This window comes from Vitis vinifera, chromosome 3, assembly GCF_030704535.1.
Source record: "Vitis vinifera cultivar Pinot Noir 40024 chromosome 3, ASM3070453v1".
Lineage (NCBI taxonomy): Eukaryota > Viridiplantae > Streptophyta > Magnoliopsida > Vitales > Vitaceae > Vitis > Vitis vinifera.
The window spans coordinates 19899484-19921142 of NC_081807.1; the positions used below are offsets into that span (position 1 = coordinate 19899484).

Sequence of the window (21659 nt, forward strand, 5' to 3'; positions counted from 1 at the left end):
TTGAATTAATACTTAAAATTATTTTTTAATTTAAATTTTGATATTAAGTTATTTTACCAAATATACTTAATGACTTAAATTAAGTCATTAAATCATTAATTCATATTAATTCACCAAATTGATTTACCAAACATCCTCTAAAAAAGGAAATTAATAACCAAAGTTTAATTGAACTTAAATGTTAAAACAATGTTGGACTAGGAAAATTTCAATAGAGTTTCCCTCTATTTTCTCTCAAAATGGCCCCCACACCCTCTCTACTCACAACGCTTATGCAAGGAAGATTCTTACAAGTGCCCACCTCTAGGTTTTGGCATGTCACAGATCTCCTCATTCCCCTCATTTTGCAATTCTCTAATAGCTTTCATCATAAGCAACAACAAAGAGAAAGTTCTCAACCCAATCATAGTTAATTTAATTCCTATATTAATTATTATTTTTAGATATTGAAACCCCTTTAATTTGCTTTGATAGGATTTGAAGTTGATGAGAAATGAATGAAAATGATATTTGGAAAATGGGATTCAGAGTATTTATACTTCTTTAGTGAGAGAACTGCACAACTTTTCTCAAAAAAAAATGACATTCATATTAGGATGTGACAAGATGTCAATGCAATTTTGTGGTAGATTTGAGTTTTGTCATGGTTAGAATGCTTTGGTGCAATGGACCACGCATACTTGGGAAAGGGATGCTCATTTGACATACTGAGAAGCTATGACCATGCATGGGTCGACAATCATATAGCTTGCTCATCGGGATCACATGCACAAAGCCTGGAAAAGCTTGTCAATCTCTCTTTGACGTATTAATTGAGAATGTTGACTTCCAAATTTAAGACATCAAATGGAAGAGAGATAGTGCCACTTAGAAGACATTCAAAGTATATGAGCATAATTTTTGCAAGGAAAATAATACTCTTGTCATACAATGATATGTTTGATTTTATTTTATTTTTTTTCCAAATCAAATTGTACTGCATGTTATGGGAGAATTTCAAAGTAAATGGGTGAGACTCATTCTTATGAAACCTAGCTATTAACATGATTCTAACCCGTTAAACTGATTAATATAATTTTAATTCATTAAACTCATTAATATGATTGTATTTTAATTAGCCTTTTTAAAATTTTAATTTTATAAGAATATTAATTTAAAATATATTTTTTAGTTGTTCTTAACTTTTAAGTTGAATTTTTTAACTTTTAATTAATTTAATTATTTATTTTAAGTTATAATACATTTATAACATAAAAATTAAATTAAAATTTTAATTATATACTATTTATAAATTTATTTATTTATTAAATTATAAAAATATTTTTAATCTTTAATATAATTATACTTTAGTTCTTTAAATTTTTTTAACTATATGATATTGTTCATAATTAAAAGGTATTTTAAATTTTTAGAATTTTAAATATTTAAAATTAATAAATTGGGTTAAACAAATCATAAATGTCTTTTCTCAAAAACAAATCATAAACATGACTGATTGAATGAGTTATATGAGTTGATATGATTACAACCAAAACATGATTATGTGTGACCCGAAGCCACTAAAATTTATGTCTTTTATCACTCATGTTAGGCTGTGTCAAAATTGCCACATGTATTAGTGCACTGAGTAACCCTAAATGTAATTGCCTAAAGCCTAGATGCTCTTACGTGGGCTTTAGTCAAAGATTGGGTCGTCCCAACTCTGGGCTTATTCCAAGAAGAGAAGTGCATCAAGCATGTTGAGCTTGCCTAAGAGCTTCCTTAGTGAGCCCAAACCAAGATGGCCCATAGATCTCAAGACTAGGCTGACCCAAATAGTATGACCATGTAATTACACAGGCTGGGCAGTATCCCTTCACTGTTCAAGCCCGCTCTCTTTTGGGCCTCAAGGCTTAGTAGGCTAGCACCAAACACCAATTTATTGGATTGTTTCGAAGTGTTAAAAGAGAAATTATATTTGCATCTACCAAACTTTCTATATATCCATTAGAATTATGATTTTTCAAGGATAAACTTTCTATATATCCATTAGAATTATAGGTTTTTTAAAGATAAAAGTACTTATGTGAAAAAGATTGAAATTCTTTTACAAATTAATTCGGATCATCATCCCACTTCTTCTTTCATTTCTTTTTTCTTATGTTATGTTTGATTCCCGAAAAATACTAAGGAAAGAAAAAAATGTAAAGAAAAATTATTTTTTCATGTTTTGTTGTATTATGAAAAATATAAAATATAATTAAAACTAAGTAAAAACTTATGTATTTTTAAATTATTTAATCTTTATATTGATGAGTTAATAAAATGAGTTTGAAGTAACAAAAAAAATAATTTATCGACTTTTAATCTATTTTTTATTTTCCTTCATTTTTTCTTTCCTTCCACCTTTCCTTTGTATTTTCTTTCCCTTACATTTTCCCTCAAATTTTTTGGGAACCAAACATAACATTAATCTTTTCATAACTCTAGTAATTTTTTTCCCTAAAAATTATAATCTTAGAATAATAAAAAACAAATTATCATCTCCGATAATATTAGAAATGAAGATATACTATTTTTACCACTTTTTTTTTATAAATTTAAGAGCTTAAAAAATGAGGAGATCATAAAAAGGGTTTCGAATTTTAGGGATGGATGCTTTTTGAAGCTTTTAATATTAGACACTATATCTTCACATAGCTCTTAAGGTGTCCAACAATACTATACATCCAAATATGTCTTAAACTTTTATGTAAAAAATAATTAAAACCCCATTTGATAATGCTTCTTAAAAGTGTTTCTAGTCCTAAAAATATTTAAAAGCATTTTTAAGGTAAAAAATAGGTATTTGACAATATTTAAAAAAAAAACTTCAAAAAATTTAGAAAAATACCTGAAGTGATTTTTAGAGAAGCACTTAGGAAATGATTTTTAAAAAAATCACTTTAAAAACTTACAAATATTCATGAAATACCCCCAAATGTTTTCCAATACCCTCCATTTCCCTTTCATTTTTCTCTTCCTCCTTCCCTCTCCGTCCGAGTGGAGACTCTACAATCGAAGGCTTTTGTCACTCTCGTTCAAAATCGTTGAACTCTACTCCAAAGTACTCTCCATTCTAAATGGGCAAGTTTATAAAGTGAATAATATGTACATTGCAAATATATATTGGAAATTAATGCTTTTAGGCATTTACCTCACAAAAGGAAAGAAACTCGCATATGCTTATAATTGGACATTATCCGGGCATCATAAAAGGTATAATTTTAACCATATTTTATAACCCAACTCTCCACTCCACATAGGAATACATCAGGGTAAGAATTAATATTTGACTGTTTTAATTTTAAACAAATACAATTTAAGAAAACTTTTGAATCTTAAGTAGCGACTCACCCATCATTTTGTAATAAAAATTTATTATTTTTAATTTAATATATAATCAAATAATTTGTTTCATTTTTTCGTTAAAAGAATTGTTATATTATGATTGATGTTTATTTATTAATCCATTTAAAAATATATATTTTCCATAATTTTCTTGTAATTATAAAAATGATTATTTTAGTTTTTTTAACAATATAAATATTTATACATTGAAAAGTTTTGGATTTATTATAATATTTACTTTTTGTAATTAAATTATATGTTCTTTTTGATAATTTATTAATATTAAAATATTTCTATACTTATGCAACATATTGTCAAAAATATTATTAAAATCATTTTTCCAGAATATCATAACATAGTTTTTCATAGAAATATTATAGGGTAAACATTTTCAATAAAAACACTTCATCTAAAAGTACTATCAATCGAGTTCAAGAGTTTATTTTATAGTGTTTTTACTCAAAAAAATTTTACTTTTGCAAAGATAAATAGCTAGAGCAAAGATTTATGAGATAAGAAGCGTTAGTAACACTAATAAATTCATTATCAGTCCAATGCACATGCTCCTTGTGGCGTAATGCCATGTGGTCCAACTTTATGCCATTACAAGACATTATCAAAGCCTAAGCTTGCAAATCATCAAAACGCTTAGCAAAAAACTCATCGGTGTGATAAGTCAGTGGGGGATGGTTCCAAGAAGGAGAAATGCAATGGGTGTCAAAATATTCACCTAACCATCCATATAAGTAATAAATAGGGAAAATAGATGCATTATTCTCAAGTTTCGAAGAACAAACGATTTCATTTAAGCCGTTGTAAATGCTTGCTAACACCGGAATAGTATGTTTCACCTTGAATCATTCTATTAGCTACCTTGAATACTCACCTTACCTCAGTAACTGCATTAGCCCAATAACACTTGTTCTCACCTCCACCCACAAACTCCTCGATCTCACCAATTTCCCCTCCCTCCTCCACCAACACAAAAACCCTTGGATTTGACACAGGTAACTTCTTAAACCCGATATCCCCACCCTCAACGGACTAATACACGATATGAAGGGGCATTTCCACGCGACACCCAGCCGGAACATACACAACAACCATGTCCAGTGTGCCCAACCCATTGAGGGACCAAAACAGGTCCCCTTCAAAATTGGCCACAAATTCAGACACCCTTTTCGTGATGGTTTCAGAAGGGAGGCTCGACAGGGAACCTACGAAAACGCCAGTGGGCAATTGGGACAAATTGGAGAGAGAATATATAATGTGGCCATCCACGATGCAGAGATTGGGAAATTGGGTGTCGGTGGAAATGGCGATTGAAGTTGGTGGGTGTGAAATAGGGGTGACTTGGGAGTATCTGATAAGGGAAGTGTCTGTGAAGCGAAAGGGCTCGTCTTTGCGAGAAGGCCATGGAGTAGAAAGCACGGTTTGTGAGGAGGCGTCTCTGAGCTTTTGGAGAGGTGGTGGAGAAGAGGTTGAAGAAGAAGAGAGAGAGTCCTCTAGGCTTTCTGCAATCTGGGGGACAAATGGGTCGGAGAAGGTTGCCCTAATTTTGGGGGTTGAGCGGGATTTGGGTGTTGGGAATTTAGAAGCAGAGGTTTGTATGGATAGTTTAGGGTTTAAGAGAAGGTGAGGTGAAAGCAAAGTAGCAGCCATGGTTATGGCTGTGGCCGGTTCCAGAAAGTCTGCGAGGCTAAGCGTGGCTCACTACTAGGGGCCTTTAAGGCTGAACCCCGGCCATCCCCAAGAGGGATGATAAGGACTTTGCTGTGTCCGAGGATTGAAATGTCGAAAAATTTCGGAAATATCGCTTATCGGCCGGCTCCGACACAGTATTCATCACCGAAATTTCGGTAATTTTTCGAAAATATCGCCGATATTTATTTTTACCGATTTTTCGGAAAATTTCCCCATATTTCCTACCAGCCCAGCCCGCGCACAGGATATAAAATCTGTACAATTTTTTTAAAAAAAAAAAAAAACATTAGATGCTATTTGATCATGATTTGAATCGTGGATTTAGGGTTCGTGAAATTTAAATCCAATGGCAAGAGACCCTAGAACAGATCCAGAAAACACAGGGACCCAAAAAAAAAAAAAAAAAAAAAAACAATTTTTTTTTTGTTTTGCATAGATTTTCTTGGAAATCGAGAATGAATTTTCCCGGAAATCGAATGGGGATGGATTTTCTTGGGAATCAAAAAGGGGTTGCAAAAAAATAATAATAATATAACATGATTTAGATTAGTACCTGCTAGGATTGAGAGTGGCAGAGGAAAATAGGGCCTTTTTAGAGGGATTCTCTCGTCTGGAGGGCAACTTCAGAAAAGGGCTTCTTGATGCCCGAGTGAGAGAAGTGAGTGGAGGAAAATAGGGCCTTTTTAGAGGGATTCTCTCGTCTGGAGGGCAACTTCAGAAAAGGGCTTGGCTATTTAATCTGTCTAACCTTGTTTAACTTGTTTATGTAATCTTGTTAAAATGATTCATTTATGACTTGACTAAATTATAATGTATTTAATCCATATACATTTATTAATTTTATATATTTAAAAATTATTAAAATTAAAAATAGGTTCATAACTGAAAAAAGTAAGTAATTAAATAGTAAAATTTGATATATTTGATTAAAAATATTTTGAAAATAAAATTATAAACAAGTATAAAGTTAAATTTTTAATTTATTTTCCATGCTATAAATATATTATAATTAAAAACCAATCACTTGTGGCATTTGGATGCAAGTTTTTTGCTTCTAAAATTTAGGAAGTCCTTTATACAATTATGAATTTTTTTATACAAAAAATGTAAGTATTTATCTTGTATTGTTAAAAACACTTTTTAAAATTTTAAAATTTGAAGAAGTAAAGTTTTCTTACTTAGTGAAATTTAAAAAAAAAACAATTAAAGTTTTTTTCTTTTTTAATAATATAAGGTAAATCTCTACTTTTTGTATTCAAGGGTGCAAGTTGGATGAATTGGCCCAATCCAACCCGATATTTGGATGGATTTGGGCAAATATATTTATTATTCGAGTTGAGATTTGAGTTAAGTTTTTTCAATCCAAATTCATTTTGGATTGAGCTTGAGTTGAGGTTCAAAATAACCTAAGTCTACCTTGAACTGTATTTAATATTTTTAAAATATTTATTATTAATATTTATTATCTTTTTAGATTTTAAAGAAAAAAATATAAAATTATAATTATATCATATACTTTTTCATTTTTAAAAAATATATATAAGTTTATTTTTACTTTTTTTTTTTTCATTGTTATCTTAAAATTTTGTGTTATTTATTATTTAAAGAAAGAGACAATCGAAGATTGCAGTAGAAAATCAGCAGTTCATGAGAAGGGAAGATGCTTTATCAGGTACCAGTACTCTCAACAACACATTATTGAGTTTTCTATACATGAGGCCAACAGACCTTTCGTCATCATCAGCAGCAAATGCCCCCTGCTGCTTACTTCTGCAGGGACTTGAGCTCCTTCACCCTCTCTTCAGTAGCCTTCAGTGCTTTCCCATATATGCTGATTAACTGAAATTAACAGCAATTTCAAATTTCCAATCATCATATAGTGATAACGATGCATTCAATGTAAACTTTGAGTTGAGGAAGAATGATTTCTAATGGCCTAGCAGAAGCATATGCATGCAATTCATGTAATTAATGACAACTGCAACATCATTGATCTTGAATATTGTGGTTTTTGTAGTGGTATTCACATTTGCAAGAACCGCAAAAGGAAGTGCTCATGCATGGGAAAATACAGAAGAAACAAGAAACAAGAACAGCATAGATGACAGAACACAACATGTTTTTAGAAATTGTTTTTGAAAAAATTTATTGAAATGGGCCACTCTTGAAAATGTTAAGGGTTTGTTTGACAACATTTTTGAAAAACAATTCCTAGGGTAAGTTTTTGAAAACAGTTCCTAAAAGTAGTTCACAACTGTCAAACGTGTTTTTAAAATTAAAAAATTGTTGTCTGTTCTATATAATAGAAAACTACTTCTAAAAACATTTCCCAAGTAGACCCTAAAAGGATTCTATATTTGTGTCAATGACTGAAAATAATATGATCAACTATTTTTAGATTCCAAGAAACAGCATCCTCATTTCTTACACAAAAACGCCCTATATTTTTTGCCAAGCAACTGCTTTGACTTCTCTAAAAAAGCACCTGGTACCTGACCTTTTGAGGAATCACTTAGAAGTAATGATCCGGGAAATAGTTCGTTAAAAAGGCGTAAAATCATCAGTAAAATTATTCTTCCTTCCATCCAAGCACAACCACAAAAATAATGCACCAGCAAACCTCATTCAATCTCAAGATCAAGCATCAATTGAAATGGAGAGAAATTGCTTGAATTCTCATTGGTGAGAAAATAGTTAATAGTAGCAGCACTAAACCTACCTCGTCAACTTCTTCAGGGGTGATTATAAATGGGGGAGACATCATGATGCTATCCCCTGCAACACGTACTAGCATCCCATGCTTCTGGCACTGTGCTCCAAAATATGCACCTATGCCTGTAATGTCCACCATTAACGACCATTATTGAAAAGGATGAAAAAAAGGACAAAACCCAGATGACAGAATCACTCAAACCTTGTATTCAGGATACTAGCATGTAATGTGGCTACATATTTAACCTAGAACCTTAAGTTAATAGATAATAACCAGCAATATACATCAAGTCAGTTTATCATAAAAACCCTAACAGCTTACTTTAAAGCCTTCTTTGGGCTTGTACATGGCTCAATAAATGAGGAAAATATGCAAGTAGCATAGTAAGGTTCGAACTCATGATGTCCCAAAATACCTACCTCGGATACCATGTAAGCTACCTATTTAACCTAAAAATTTAAACTATTGGGTAATAGACTGACAATGTATATTAAGCCGATATGAGCTAAAAAAGGTCCTAAAACCCTCCCAAAAACAGAACTTCTTTCATCAACTATAACAAAAAATAAAAGCAAAAGAAAGGTGGAACTTGCCCCATTCAGGAGGGAACACATCATTAGGTGACTTATTGTCTGTGAACTCAGTACCGAGAATCAAGCCAGTTCCTCGTATCTGGAAAAGCAGATGAATAAAACAAGGTAATTGTCTGGTAACAATGTGTTCCCGAATCAGCTAAACAATTTAAGTGCTCAAGAAACAAAATGTACCTCTCCAATAATGGGACTGTCGGAGAAGGCTTTTAGCCCATTTTGAAACTTTGGGGAAATTCTCTGTACTACCTCAGCAATGTTTCTTTCCCTGGAAACAAATCAAACAGATAATTCTCACAACTAAAAAAGCTAACACGTTTAGTGACCTGGGATCCGCCATTCAATGGGACCCATGAAAGCTAATAATATAGTTTAGAAAGTGTGTCAATTAGGTGACTTTGGACTATGGATGTAAGGGTTTTTTCCACTGTAGTTATGAGTTAACTCATAACAATAAAGAAAATTAACAATGAACACTTAACCCTGAACAAATGAAATCAGATGGTCTAAAATCATCTGCTCATATTCTTTGCCTTGTGGATAATTCATAGGGTCCATAACAGGTGTTTGGTGAAGATCCAAAGCGTGAAAACCGTGTTTGTCATGACATGTGTAGAGAGTTTTGAATGTTCAGAAGTTCTAAACATATTTATGGAATCTTCAGCATAGATAATCAGAAAGAAACATACTTGTAGATTTTGAGGGCTTCCAATGCAACTGCACAGGAGACAGGGTGCCCGGAATAGGTAAATCCATGAGAAAAAACACCTGGCCAGTTGTGGAATTAGGATAGGAGAAACACTCAACAACAATGATCAGAAAGACAAAACTCTCAATCATTAGTCGACATACCAAGTTTGTTGCTTTGAGAGTCTATAACATCTGAAATTTCAGGGCTCACAAGAACGGCTCCAATTGGCATATATGCAGAAGACAGAGCCTGGAAAGGATGAAAAGATGAGTATAGTATTCTCATGCTACAAAAACAAGGTATCCATGTCATATTTTACCTTTGCCATGGAGACAAGGTCTGGTTTCATGCCATATTTGTCACATCCAAACATTGTTCCAAGCCTTCCAAATGCACAAATTACCTATAACAAAAAAAAACGGTGGGAGTAAGCCTAAGATAAGAAGCAACATTGAAGATCTCCCTTATAACAAACTGGAAATGGAAAAAAAAAATGTAATCCAGATACCTCATCCGCAATAAAGAGAATATCATATTTTTTCAAGATAGGTTGGATCTGCATAAACATGAAATGCTCTAGTTAAGCATACATATATGAAAAAGCATGCCGATAATCAACATACATAATATGTAAGCTGATAGCATTAACATTCAAAACAGATGTGCTTGACAACAAAGTCTAAAATTGACTTAACAAGATATACCACTCTTAAAAAGATATATCATAATCAATAAGCAACTGAAGCCTGGCAGTCGATAACTCAATTCAAAACTCAAATCAAGCTATCAACTATATAGAAGTGCCTCAGAGCATTAGAAAGGTAAGACAACTTATAAAAATCAGTACTTTTCCTGAGTTTGAATATTTATAAGAGGATGTGTCGATACTTCATCAGCACAGCCTAATTTAAATAGAATGTTGGGTTTTTGAAGGTTGTGGTGTCATGCCTACTGTCTGTGTTCATCTCTACATCAAACACATTAACCTTGTTTTTTATTTTGTGTGTGTTGGCATGGACGTGTGTTAATTGTCCTTGTAACATAGGCAGCAATGGTTCCGACTGCTTTCACATATTTATGTACACATATCCACACCTACACAGGCACATTCATGCATACCACACTCAAGCAAAAAGAATGCAAGACACAGGCACCAATGGGTTCCAGATTCCATAGCAAAGGACATTAGGCCAAGGTGTTTCAAGCTCTTGATGACACCAACAGCTTACCTTATCAAAATAAGTTGCAGGTGGAGGAATCACACCTCCTGCTCCCATGACAGGCTCTGCAATGAATGCGGCAATCTGAAAATGAACAATGGTGCTAGGTTATCAACCCAACCAGTCTTTCTAGTTGTAGAATGATTTCTCGTAGTTATATTACCGTCTCTGGTCCCTCTTTCAGGATAAGATTCTCTAAATTATTGGCTAATCTGGTTGAGAACTCCTCTTCTGACTCACCTGAAACAAGGAAGAGCACACCCATTGTTTTTTTTTTTAAAAGAAATAATAATAACCAAAAAGTGATCTCAGAATAAGAGATAAAATGGCAACCTGGAAGATGATAGCGCCAGTAATGAGGACAATCAGTGTGTAGTACAAATGGAGCAGGCAGATCAAATTTTTGATGCAATGCTGGAAGTCTGGGCAATAATTTTCTTGTTAATGAACTAAAGAGTTTAAAATTTATATAATTAGAATACATTTTTTGATTGGAAATGTTGAATATAAAGTTATCATACCCTGAAAGACTAGCTGATATTAGGGTTGATCCATGGTACCTGCCAAAATGTGGAAATAATATAAAAAGTTTGGAATTTTGCAAAGAAAATAGATACAGAACACATGATTGAGTGATTGACATACGATTTTTCCCGAGCTATGAATTTCTTCTTATTTGGTCTTCCAAGTGCATTATTATAATACCATACCAACTTCACCTATAACAAAATAATTCAAGATAAAAACTTTGTTATTTTCCACCGAAGTTTTGGTTCTCAGTACCAAAACACATGGACTTCAGGCATGATTTGCTTTTTAGTTTTATTCTTTACTTCATTTTTTAAAGCATTGATGTTATGGATGATATAATTAACCAAGGCAACAATTAATTTTTTATGATAAAGTCTTCCTGAAGGAAGTCAACAAAATGCTTAAAAGTGCCATTTGATCTGATCAAACCTGGGTATCATTGGCTTCTGATCCACTATTTGTAAAAAATGCTTTTCCCATTTTTGTTGCTGTAAAAGTGTTTAGAAGTTCCTTTGCAAGATCCTGCAAGATCAAATGATAATTCAGAGTCAGTAGAAAGATTTCCAGAAGATAACCCACCTAAAAATCCAGTAAAAACAGACATTTGCAACAATAGCCTGTATCTAAAGAAGTAGAAAAACAGAGCAACATGAAATAGCCAAAATTTTAATATAATACAGCACATGGAATAAATAATAAATTAGAAGACGATGTAAAAGAAAGATGCAATGGATAACAAAAAGGAATCGTATTGTTGATAGCTGCAGGAATAGATAAAAAAGGTACCAGAGAGGGTTTTGTAGTACGATTCCAAAAGGAGTGGTAAAACGGCAAGGTATTTAGTTGAGCAATTGCAGCAGCAACAAGTCGAGGTTCACTCCCCCCTGCAAATTTCCAACAATACATAAGCAACTAAAAATGAAATATAAAATCAAATAGTTCACAAAAATATCAAAGTTATATCAACTTTGGTACATGTGTGAAATACATGTGTGTGTTAAGCCAACAGATTTTCTACTCCCTGTATCCTCGGACATGTAAGCAATCGACAGATCTTCTAGCCCTCAACTAAAGTCATGTGTGTGTGTGTGTGTGTGTGTGTTTGTATGCGTGCCTGAGCACGGATCATATGTAGCAAAGACACAGCATCTTGTCAACCATTGGCAGTGTACTGTCTAGGGTTGCTGACATGTGCATATATAAGATACTTCTGTGAATATCCCCGGCACTTCTGGTTCAGTAACTTAATTTGTCAGTTTATCCATATGCATCAGGCAGAAAACAAACTTGGAATAGTAGTATTCAAATAAATATTTACTTCTTGTTTCTGTCAGAGCCACATCAATTTCAATAAGTAAATAAAATTCCACAAAACTCAAGGATACTTATATTGAGAGGAGAGAAAAATAAACTGGTTGTGATATTTCCCCGTTATATTCTGGCAGCATATTAAAAGGAGCATTTTTTTATGGTTTTACCTCATGTTGATTTATATCCATTGCAACTGTGTATAGACAAAGAAAATTAAAAATAAAATGTACCCGTTACATATTGTCCTGGATTTTCACATAAGAGTTCATTAGCTCCGCCATTTTTTCTATTTTTGACTATTGTTGCGCTAGCAGACTATCTCTGCAAGCCTATTAAATTTATAAAAAACAAAAACAATTTTAGTGATGTGAACCCTATGTATGGTTTTTGGAAAATTTAAGAGAAAATGCAAGACAAATAAAATAAAAGAAGAAAAATAGAAGAAAAGAAGGGGTGAAGGAAAATGAAAATTATATTTAAAGTTAATAAATAATTTTTGCATGCTTCTTCAACCCCATTTCACTCATTTTTCTCTTCTATATAAAGATTAAATAACTTAAAAACGCTTAAGTTTCTAACTAATTTTTATTTTTTATGCGATTTTCTTGCATATTTTTCATGGTAAACCAAACACAAGGCAACCATTTTCCTAAGTATTTTTTCTTTTCCTTGGCACTTTCCATGAACCAAACATGGACTAAGTAAATTGCAAGGTAAAAAAAAGAAAGACAGAAAAAAAAAATAGCAAGAGGTGTGAAGGCATTTTTATAAATGCTCTTATATTTTATTTTATTTTCATGAGAAGTTGGTATTTCTAATGCTTTTAAGATTGAAATAAAGCATTGAACTTTTGAATTTTCTGGGAAAAATCAAGCAAAGAAAATGGAGGTAAAAAAATCTTACAATCTAGAGGAGAAAAAGAGAGTGGCTCCACTAATTCAAACGCTTATGCCCAAAGGATGTATCTATCCCCTACAAACTTAAACCTCTCCCGGTCCACACTAACCCACATGTCATCAAAGTGTAACACATGTAGTCCCATAATATAAAGAACTGATTGATTAAAAAAATCATACACTTTTCTTCATATGATGGCACTACATGTGTAACACTTTAATAATACGTGTGTTGGTGCGGACCGGCCAGGTTTAGGTTTGCAAGAGATGCATCCTTTAGGATAGGCATTTGAATTTCTTGAACTGCTCTCCTGTTCTCCTCGGGATTCTAAGATTTTTTTAACTCCATTTTCTACATTTGATTTTTCTCGGAGAATTTCAAGGTTGAAGACTCTGCTTGAATTGTGAAAATTAAATTTGAGCATACAAACAATGACAGAAGATAATTTTAGAGAGCAGAAATATATTTGAAACAGTAGGGATATTGAGAATACCTAAAGCTGTGCACCATAGACCAGCCAGAGAATCGAGATACTTCTTTCCATTGATGTCCCAGACATAGGCACCCTGTAGCCATGGATTAAGTGATGGTAAATTAGGTAATCAAAAAAAAAAATCGGGCTTTTAAGACGTCAAAAATAAATAAATAAAAGGTCCTATGCAGGAAAATTTTTTAGAAAAGTATACCTTAGACTTCTCTATTACTAGAGGATTTGTATCAGAAGCCTGCCACCCGGCTGTGAAAGGTGCCAACATATCATGGCCCTTGAACCTGTCATAATCATGACATTGAGTTTAGTGCGTATACTAGATCGAGATTCTATGGGCATACATGTTCACATATGACATACAAGGTGAACATGTCAACAAAAATTTACGGTTCTTAATATAAATACATCATTGCACAAGAAGAACAGAAAAGAAATAGAACAGAAAATACTCTTTAGCATTCTTCAACTCGGTTTCTGCATCTTCCCTTTGCATGGATGCCTCTGTGCTGTTCCATCTGGCCAGCACGGGAGCCCGAACCAGATGCTCCTGCAAACTTCTAGCAGCCGCAACATGATTTTTGTATGAAACAGCCTGTTAAATTAAAAGATAATATATTTTAAAGATGAAAAAATAAAAATAAAAAGAGTTGTAGGGGCAGGATTAGGGAGAATAAACAGGAGAATATCTTTAGGCATTCTATACTAATCATATAATTCTATTTTGCTGCATGTAATACTTGAATTCAAAATCCAAAACCAAAAGGCAACACGAAACAATACAACAATGTCAAATGTCTATCTAAAACCGATAATATCTTGAATCACAACGCAATAAGCATGACTCCAGCCCTTCAAACATTGAGCAACCGTGCCACAGAGCATAGATAAAATTCAAGCCCAGCAGATATCTTTCATCAACAATAAAAACTTATCAAACAAAGCAATTGGGTCAGTACAGTTCTCGAGATGAATGAGAAAGAGCATAATCTTGTTAAAAGTACTGATTCTCATGGTGTATACACCAATTCAAACTGTGCTGAATTATTCTAAGTACCCTGAATAAGTTTCCTATCTCAAAACTATTACATCAATGCAACTCCAAAATTAATTCAAAAAACAATACCCCAAAATGGAAAAGGAAAAAAAATGAAAAAGTTAATTCAAAATTATGGTTGTAATAGAATTATCATAATAAAACCTTTACAATCAGTTAAGAATTTAGAACAGAAAAAAGGGAAAATCAAAAGAAAAGTCCTGAGAGAAAAGGCAATGATAATCCATGATGATGAACTATATGCGCTAGTCAACAAAGCAAGAAACAGAAAATTCTGGAGTAAATAACAAGCGGATTCAACAGAAAACAAATAAAAAAGACACCATTTGAAAGAAAATGAACTGGGTATTCCTGGGAATGGATCAAAAAGAATAAAAAAATAAAACACAACCCATGAAGATGAACTGCTTTATGCAAAGCAAGAAACACAAAATTTTGGAGTAAATAATAAATGGGTTCATGAGAAAACACATGAAAAACACATCACTTGAAGAAACATGAACTGGGTATTCCTCAGAATGGATCAAAACAGAAGCCTTAGAATTAATAAATAAATAAACACAACCCCATGATGATGAAATGCTTTATGCAACCACCAAAGCAAGAAACACAAAATTTTGGAGTGAATAATAAATGGGTTCATGAGAAAACACATGAAAAGGACATCACTTGAAGAACGATGAATTGGATAATCCTGAGAATGGATCAAAACAGCAATCTCAGAATAATAAAAAAAGCACAACCCATGATGAATAATTGATTTATGCAATAACCAAAGAAAGAAACAAAAAAAATAGAGAAAATAACAAGTGGGTTCATCAGATAACACATGAAAACGACATCACTTGAAGAAAGTTGAACTGGGTGTTCCTCAGAATGGATCAAAACAGCAATCTCTGAATAAAAAATAAGCACAACCCATGATGATCAACTGATTTATGCAACAACCAAAGCAGGAAACACAAAATTCTGAAGAAAATAACAAATGGGCTCATCAGAAAACACATGAAAAAGACATCATTTAAGGAAAAAATAAACAGGATGATAAAAAAAAAATAGTGTAGAAACCTGAGTGTTCCTGAGAGTGGATCTAACGAGGTTTCTAAAAATCATTTTCTATTTTTTCCCTTATCTTCAAAGATGATGCAAGTTGCTATCTTCACTCTCCTCGGTCTGCACTCAACTACAGAAGAGACAGAGGAATAGAGAGAAAGAGAGAGATAGAGATAGAGAGAGAGAGAGAGAGAGAGAGAGAGAGGGCTTTGCTTACAACAACTTCAGTTAGGAGATTAATGATTCAAAGAATCAACTCTTCTCACACACCAACATTAGATCCAACCTGTCCATATTCCTATTTACCAAAAAATCCCTTCTAATTTCCATAATTTCACACCTAGATTTTCCCTAAAAAACATTCATGTCCTCACATTAAAATATACTTTTATTTAAACTTTTAATTCACATTTTTTTATCCTATATGTGAAAAATAGTCTGTTTTTTTTTTTTTTTCAATTATATCCATTTTATTCACTCCAAGCGGTTTGGGAGATATCCTTAAACCATGCATCCTCCCTACTCCATAACTTTTGGAGATCCAACTTTCCAGACGCGTTTTTTTCAATCATTTTTTTTCTATAAATTATTATTTTATCTATATTTATCTATCAATAAATTTCTTGTTGTTTATGAAAACAAAACTTTAGTAGTTTTCAGCTTTTGTTATTGATCAGTGTTATTTATATCTCTCCATTGATGATTTTTTTCTCTTTTTTTTTAGTAAACGTCATTATTTTCTTTTTTTCTTCTTTTAATAGTTTTATTAATTTTTAGTTTTTACGAATATATATTAATATGATATAAGATTATACTTCAAAAAAATTGAAGTAATTCCCATTATTATTTTTTATCTTTTAAATTTAATATGATTATCTAATTTTCTCAATTAAGAAGTTTTCAATACATGCAAACAAACTGATACATTTTTATTGTTTAAAATGGCATATTACAAAAAGGGAAAAATAAAATAAAGTTAAATATTTTCTTTTCTATCAAAAATTGACTCAATTTGATGTTTACATGGTTTGATAATCATTTTTAATACTCGAAATAAACTCAATTTAAGTTAGATTTAAATAATATGAGAGATATGTATTATCTTATCTATATATATATATATATATATATATATATATATATATATATATATATATATTACATCATGTATTTTTTTCATTTTTAGAACATCATGTATTTTTTTCATTTTTAGAAAGATATATAAATTTATTTTTATTTTTTTATTATTATTTTTAATTTTTTTCATTTACTATAAATTTTTTGATATAAATATATTAAAAGGGATTTAAAAGAAAAACAGTCTGAATGAATTTTGAATCATACAATTTAATTAACTCGAGTCTAATATTAACTCAAACTTAAAAAAAATAAAATAAGATTTGGATCAATTGGATTAGGTTCGGTTTGAGCTCAAAATAATCATCAACCGTCAAAATCGCGATCCTAGTCACAACTAACTTTTCTTTTGGTGCGGTTAAAAGTGATTTTCTTAAAAAAATGGTAAAAAATTATCAAAATAAGCTAGAACATTAGGTTGGTTCTCAAAGTTAGGGTTTGATAAGACAAGGAACTTGCTTTTTCTATTTTCACCTTACTTAAATAAACTTAATTTTGTGCGGTTTTTCTTTTTCTTTTTCCTTTTCCTTTAAATTAAAGCAAAATGCCCTAAAAATAAAATTCTCTTTCTTTATTTTCATGATAGTTTTGTCACCCAAATCTTATCACATATTCAGCCACTTGCTATTTGGATAAGGTCATTGACTATTAAAGTTAAAGTTTTCTATTATGGGTTTTTTATTTTTTTGGGAAAAGTGGGTTTTTACTCATTAATATAAAAATATATGAAAAAAACAATCCAAAATTTTTTAAATCAATATTATCTTCATTTATTTAAAAATAATTTAAAATAAATATACTTTTTAATGAATCATATAATTATTCCCTAAAATGTCTATTTTACTTGTTATGTCATCAATACTAATTCACAACTAGACTTCATTTTCCTTCTTTTATATATGTTTATTATTATTCCCAAATTTTCCTAGAGGTATTTGTTTTTGGTGAAAAAAATCTCAAATATTAATAATAATAATAATTAAAAATATATATGTAAAAATAAGAAAAATATTTATATAGAATAGTTTAATTGTCGATTATTAATGATAACATAACAAGTAAAAAATGACATTTTATGTAATAATTATACGACTCATTAAAAAGTGCATGTATTTCAAATTATTTTGAAATATATGAAGATAATACTAATTTAAAAAAATTGAAGTTTGTTTTTCCATATATTTTCATATTAGTGAGTCAAAACCTACTTTTTCCCTTGATTTTTTATTAAGAAAAATATTTATTATTTAAATTTAAATTAATTAAAATTTATTTATTATTTCTCCAAGCAAATAACACTGTACTTTCTAAGGTCAAAGCAATTTTTTAATTGAATAATAGATTTCTTGATTTCATGCATGATAATGTCTTATAAACCCTAGTTTAGTACTAAGGAGTGTTTGGTAAAATTTAATACTTAATTATTTAAGTTGACTTTAAGTTAAATTATATTAAGTTGTTAACTTAAAACTTATTATTTAATTATTATTTTAAATATTAAATATTAAAGTTATTTGATAAAGTTAACTTAAAACATATTTTAAATCATCAAATTAACATATTTATTCTCATAAATTATAATTAAGGCAAAAGACGTTGAGTCACAGAAGAGGTGGTGAAGTAGCAGAGGAGATCATAGGGGTAAAAAGGTAAAATAAAGACGTGGACTTAAGATTAAGTTAATTAGTTTTACTTATTACTTAAAATTATTTTTAACTTTTAAGTCATACCATTAAATTATTTTATCAAATATACTTAATTTACTTAATAACTTATTTACATTATTAAGTCACTTTAAGTTGGTATACCAAACATCCACTAAGTTTTATTCTATAAGCATAAAAATTAAATTAATAATAAATGATACATTAATCTTTTATATTTTATTTTATTTTTTAAAATCTCAATTTATGTCTAGCTCTTAGAAAATACTAAATAAAAAAAATTAAAAATTAATTTTCTTAAATCTCGAAGCCATGAAAAAATGGTAAAAGAAAAAAAAAATACTAACCCTATGTTTGGTTGTTTAAAAATTTAGGAAAAAAATAATAAGAAAGGATAAAAGAGATGGAAAAAAATCAAAATAGATTTAAAGTTAATAAATTTATTTTATATGTTTCTTTAAATTTATTTTATTTATTTTTTATCCTTATATAAAAATTAAATAATTTAAGAACATGTTAGTTTATAAGCAATTTTAATTTTATTTTATATTTTCTAGAGTAAACTAAAAATAAAAATAAAAATATTTTCCTAAAAAAAAAATTACTTCTTTCTTGAGGAAAAGAAGAAAGAAAATGCTTTATATACATAGAGAGATTGAGATATTCCTTAAAACTAAAAAAGGTTTGGGAAATTTAACAATTTTAATTTATTTTCCTCAATTTTTTATGTAATAAAAAAAGTTTATAAATTTTTTTATTTTTTATCTTCTTTCCTTATAATTCAAAATAAAATTAAGATGAATATATATATATATATTACATACCAAGCTTCATCGTAAATTATGACCTTAAAAAATATTACAAATCAAGTATTAAGAGATCTGTCAATTTTTTAAAAAATATTAAAAAAAATTGTATATTTATTATTATTATTATTATAATATTTAATTTATATTGTGCAAATTATTTTCAATCAATAAATAAATAAATAATACATTGTTAAATGCAAGATTCAATTAGAATTTTCTTTTTATTAGTACTTTTAAGAGGGGTGTGGTGATCAACCACATTCAATGTTCCCTTCCCTTTGATTTCTCACAATTTATTCTCTTCCCACGATATAAAAGGATAAAACTTATGTACAAGCATATATGCAACAACATTCTTTCTAACAATTTACAAATGTAAAGCATGTGCAAATACTTCAATACTTTCAAAAATTATTTCATAAGAATAATTATCTCCTTACACTCATTTCTGATTACTAATTGATACCATTAATCAAAATTAACAGAAAAATATTATCCACCTATTTTAGTTCATTTTTCTTCCATTCAACTTATATATACCTAAGTAAAAATGATATCATATTTAAAAATAAATAAAAAATCAAACCATAGAATGAGAGAAAAAAACAATGACATCAGATTTTAACATGAAAATTTTCTAAAAAAATAAAAAAACCTTAGACCTACAACCGATAAAAAATATTCACTATGAAGAATAAAAATTTTCGTGTTAGGAATGCCTTCTCATAACATTGTTTAGGATAATCTATTTGAATTGATTATTAAAATAGTTTTTATTCCAAAAAATTTAAACATATTTTTGAAATTAGAAAAATATTTTAAAACATTTGCCAAAGAGACCCTAAAGTATTATTTAGATATAATTTTTATTTTTTGTTTTTAAAATTAAAAAATAACAATAACTTTTAAACAACATATGAAATTCTTATTTATTTATTTATTTGAAATTTTATATAAAAATATATTCAAAATTGATAAATTATATTTGTTACTCATTTCATTTTGTTTTTTTTTTCTCATCTATATAAAGATTAAATAATTTGGAATTATATAAAATTTTAATTATTTTAGGATATATTGTCTTTTTTTTATATTGTTTATCTAAAGATATCGCGAGGGGTAACCTTGGAATATAAAATTGGATGATTCCATTTTCCAAGTTTTCATGGACTTTGCCATACCCTTATCTAAAGAACTTGTGACCTTTTCTTGTCCATAAATTACATTCAACGCATCATCATAAGCTATGAAATTAACATGTATGACAAATTAAGTATTAAAAGACATTCTGACGTGGCAATTACGTTTGCTAGCTGGCAGATGGGAGATTTTCATATATTTATTACTTTTTTATTATAATGCTTAATTTGTATTGTACAAATTATTTAAATAAATAAATAAATAACACATCGTCAAATCCAAGATTTGATTACGATTTTCGCCACATTCAATGTACTTGGACAGCTCCCAACAAATATATTAAATTTAATAATTTGTCAGGATTAGAGGCTTAAAAATACATTATTTTTATTTTATATTAGAAGAAAAGATGTGGGCGAGAAAATACAATAATTAATTCTTACATAATTGTAAATTATTAGTAATAGTTAAAAATAAAATAAAAGGGTATGTTTCATAATCGTTTTTAAAAAATAATTTTGAAAAATAGTTGATAAGAACTATTTTTTAAAATTATTATCTAATTTTTGTAAAATAAAAGTGCGTTTAAAAACCTAAAATATTTTTAATCATTCTACATGTTCGTTTAATTATTTCTTAAAATAATTCTTAAAAAATAAGTGAAGTAATATAAAATAAAAATAAAAGATATTTTTTAAAAACATATTCTTTTTTATTCTTAAAAATAAAAAATAAAAAATAGATTTTAATTGTTAAAGGTGTTTTTTATTTTTAATAATAAAAATTTGTTCTTAAAAATAATGCCCAAACAAATCCCAAATGACTAGGGAATGTTTGGTATCGATTTTAAAAACATTCTCAAAATTCAGTTTTTGACTAAGCTTTTTGAAAATAATTTTATAAGATAATCTATTTGAATAAATTATTAAAAATGGTTTTAATCTCTGAATTTTGAACATATTTTTCAAACTAGAAAAATATTTTTGAAAAAAAATTCCAAAGACTCTAAAGTATTATTTAGATATAATTTTTATTATTGAGATAATAAAACCTTTTAATAAATCAATTTTTAAAAATATTATTTTATTCATATGTCCATAGATTAATTACATAAATTTTTTATTAATTTTAAATATATTTTTTTTTTATACTTTTATCTGAAGATACCCATGAGGGGTAACTTGGGAATGTAAAATTTTTAATTATTATTTTTTAAAATACTTGTTTTATCTAAAAAGATACCCAGGAGGGGTAATATTGGAATCCAAAATTGGAGGATTCCTTTT

The 21659-nt window shown here is 29.5% G+C and overlaps 2 protein-coding genes across 2 annotated transcripts; both read right to left on the minus strand.

Moving 5' to 3' along the window:
• Nucleotides 1-4080: 4080 nt before the first annotated feature.
• Nucleotides 4081-5762, minus strand: LOC132253572 (protein ABCI7, chloroplastic-like). The gene is made up of 2 exons (XM_059736065.1): nt 5627-5762; nt 4081-5327 (listed from the first exon to the last, which is right to left on the minus strand). The coding sequence occupies exon 2, from the start codon at nt 5029-5031 to the stop codon at nt 4414-4416; it is 618 nt and encodes a 205-aa protein (XP_059592048.1). The 5' UTR covers nt 5032-5327; nt 5627-5762; the 3' UTR covers nt 4081-4413.
• Nucleotides 5763-6717: 955 nt separating this feature from the next.
• Nucleotides 6718-15886, minus strand: LOC100248495 (vanillin aminotransferase). Its single transcript, XM_002268767.5, has 19 exons — nt 15639-15886; nt 13966-14108; nt 13713-13797; nt 13520-13592; nt 11605-11702; nt 11248-11340; nt 10933-11006; nt 10809-10847; nt 10621-10709; nt 10451-10527; nt 10297-10371; nt 9576-9623; nt 9387-9470; nt 9229-9316; nt 9066-9144; nt 8554-8644; nt 8380-8458; nt 7793-7908; nt 6718-6912 (listed from the first exon to the last, which is right to left on the minus strand). The coding sequence occupies exons 1-19, from the start codon at nt 15681-15683 to the stop codon at nt 6838-6840; spliced, it is 1551 nt and encodes a 516-aa protein (XP_002268803.1). The 5' UTR covers nt 15684-15886; the 3' UTR covers nt 6718-6837.
• Between the last annotated feature and the right edge of the window lie 5773 nt (nt 15887-21659).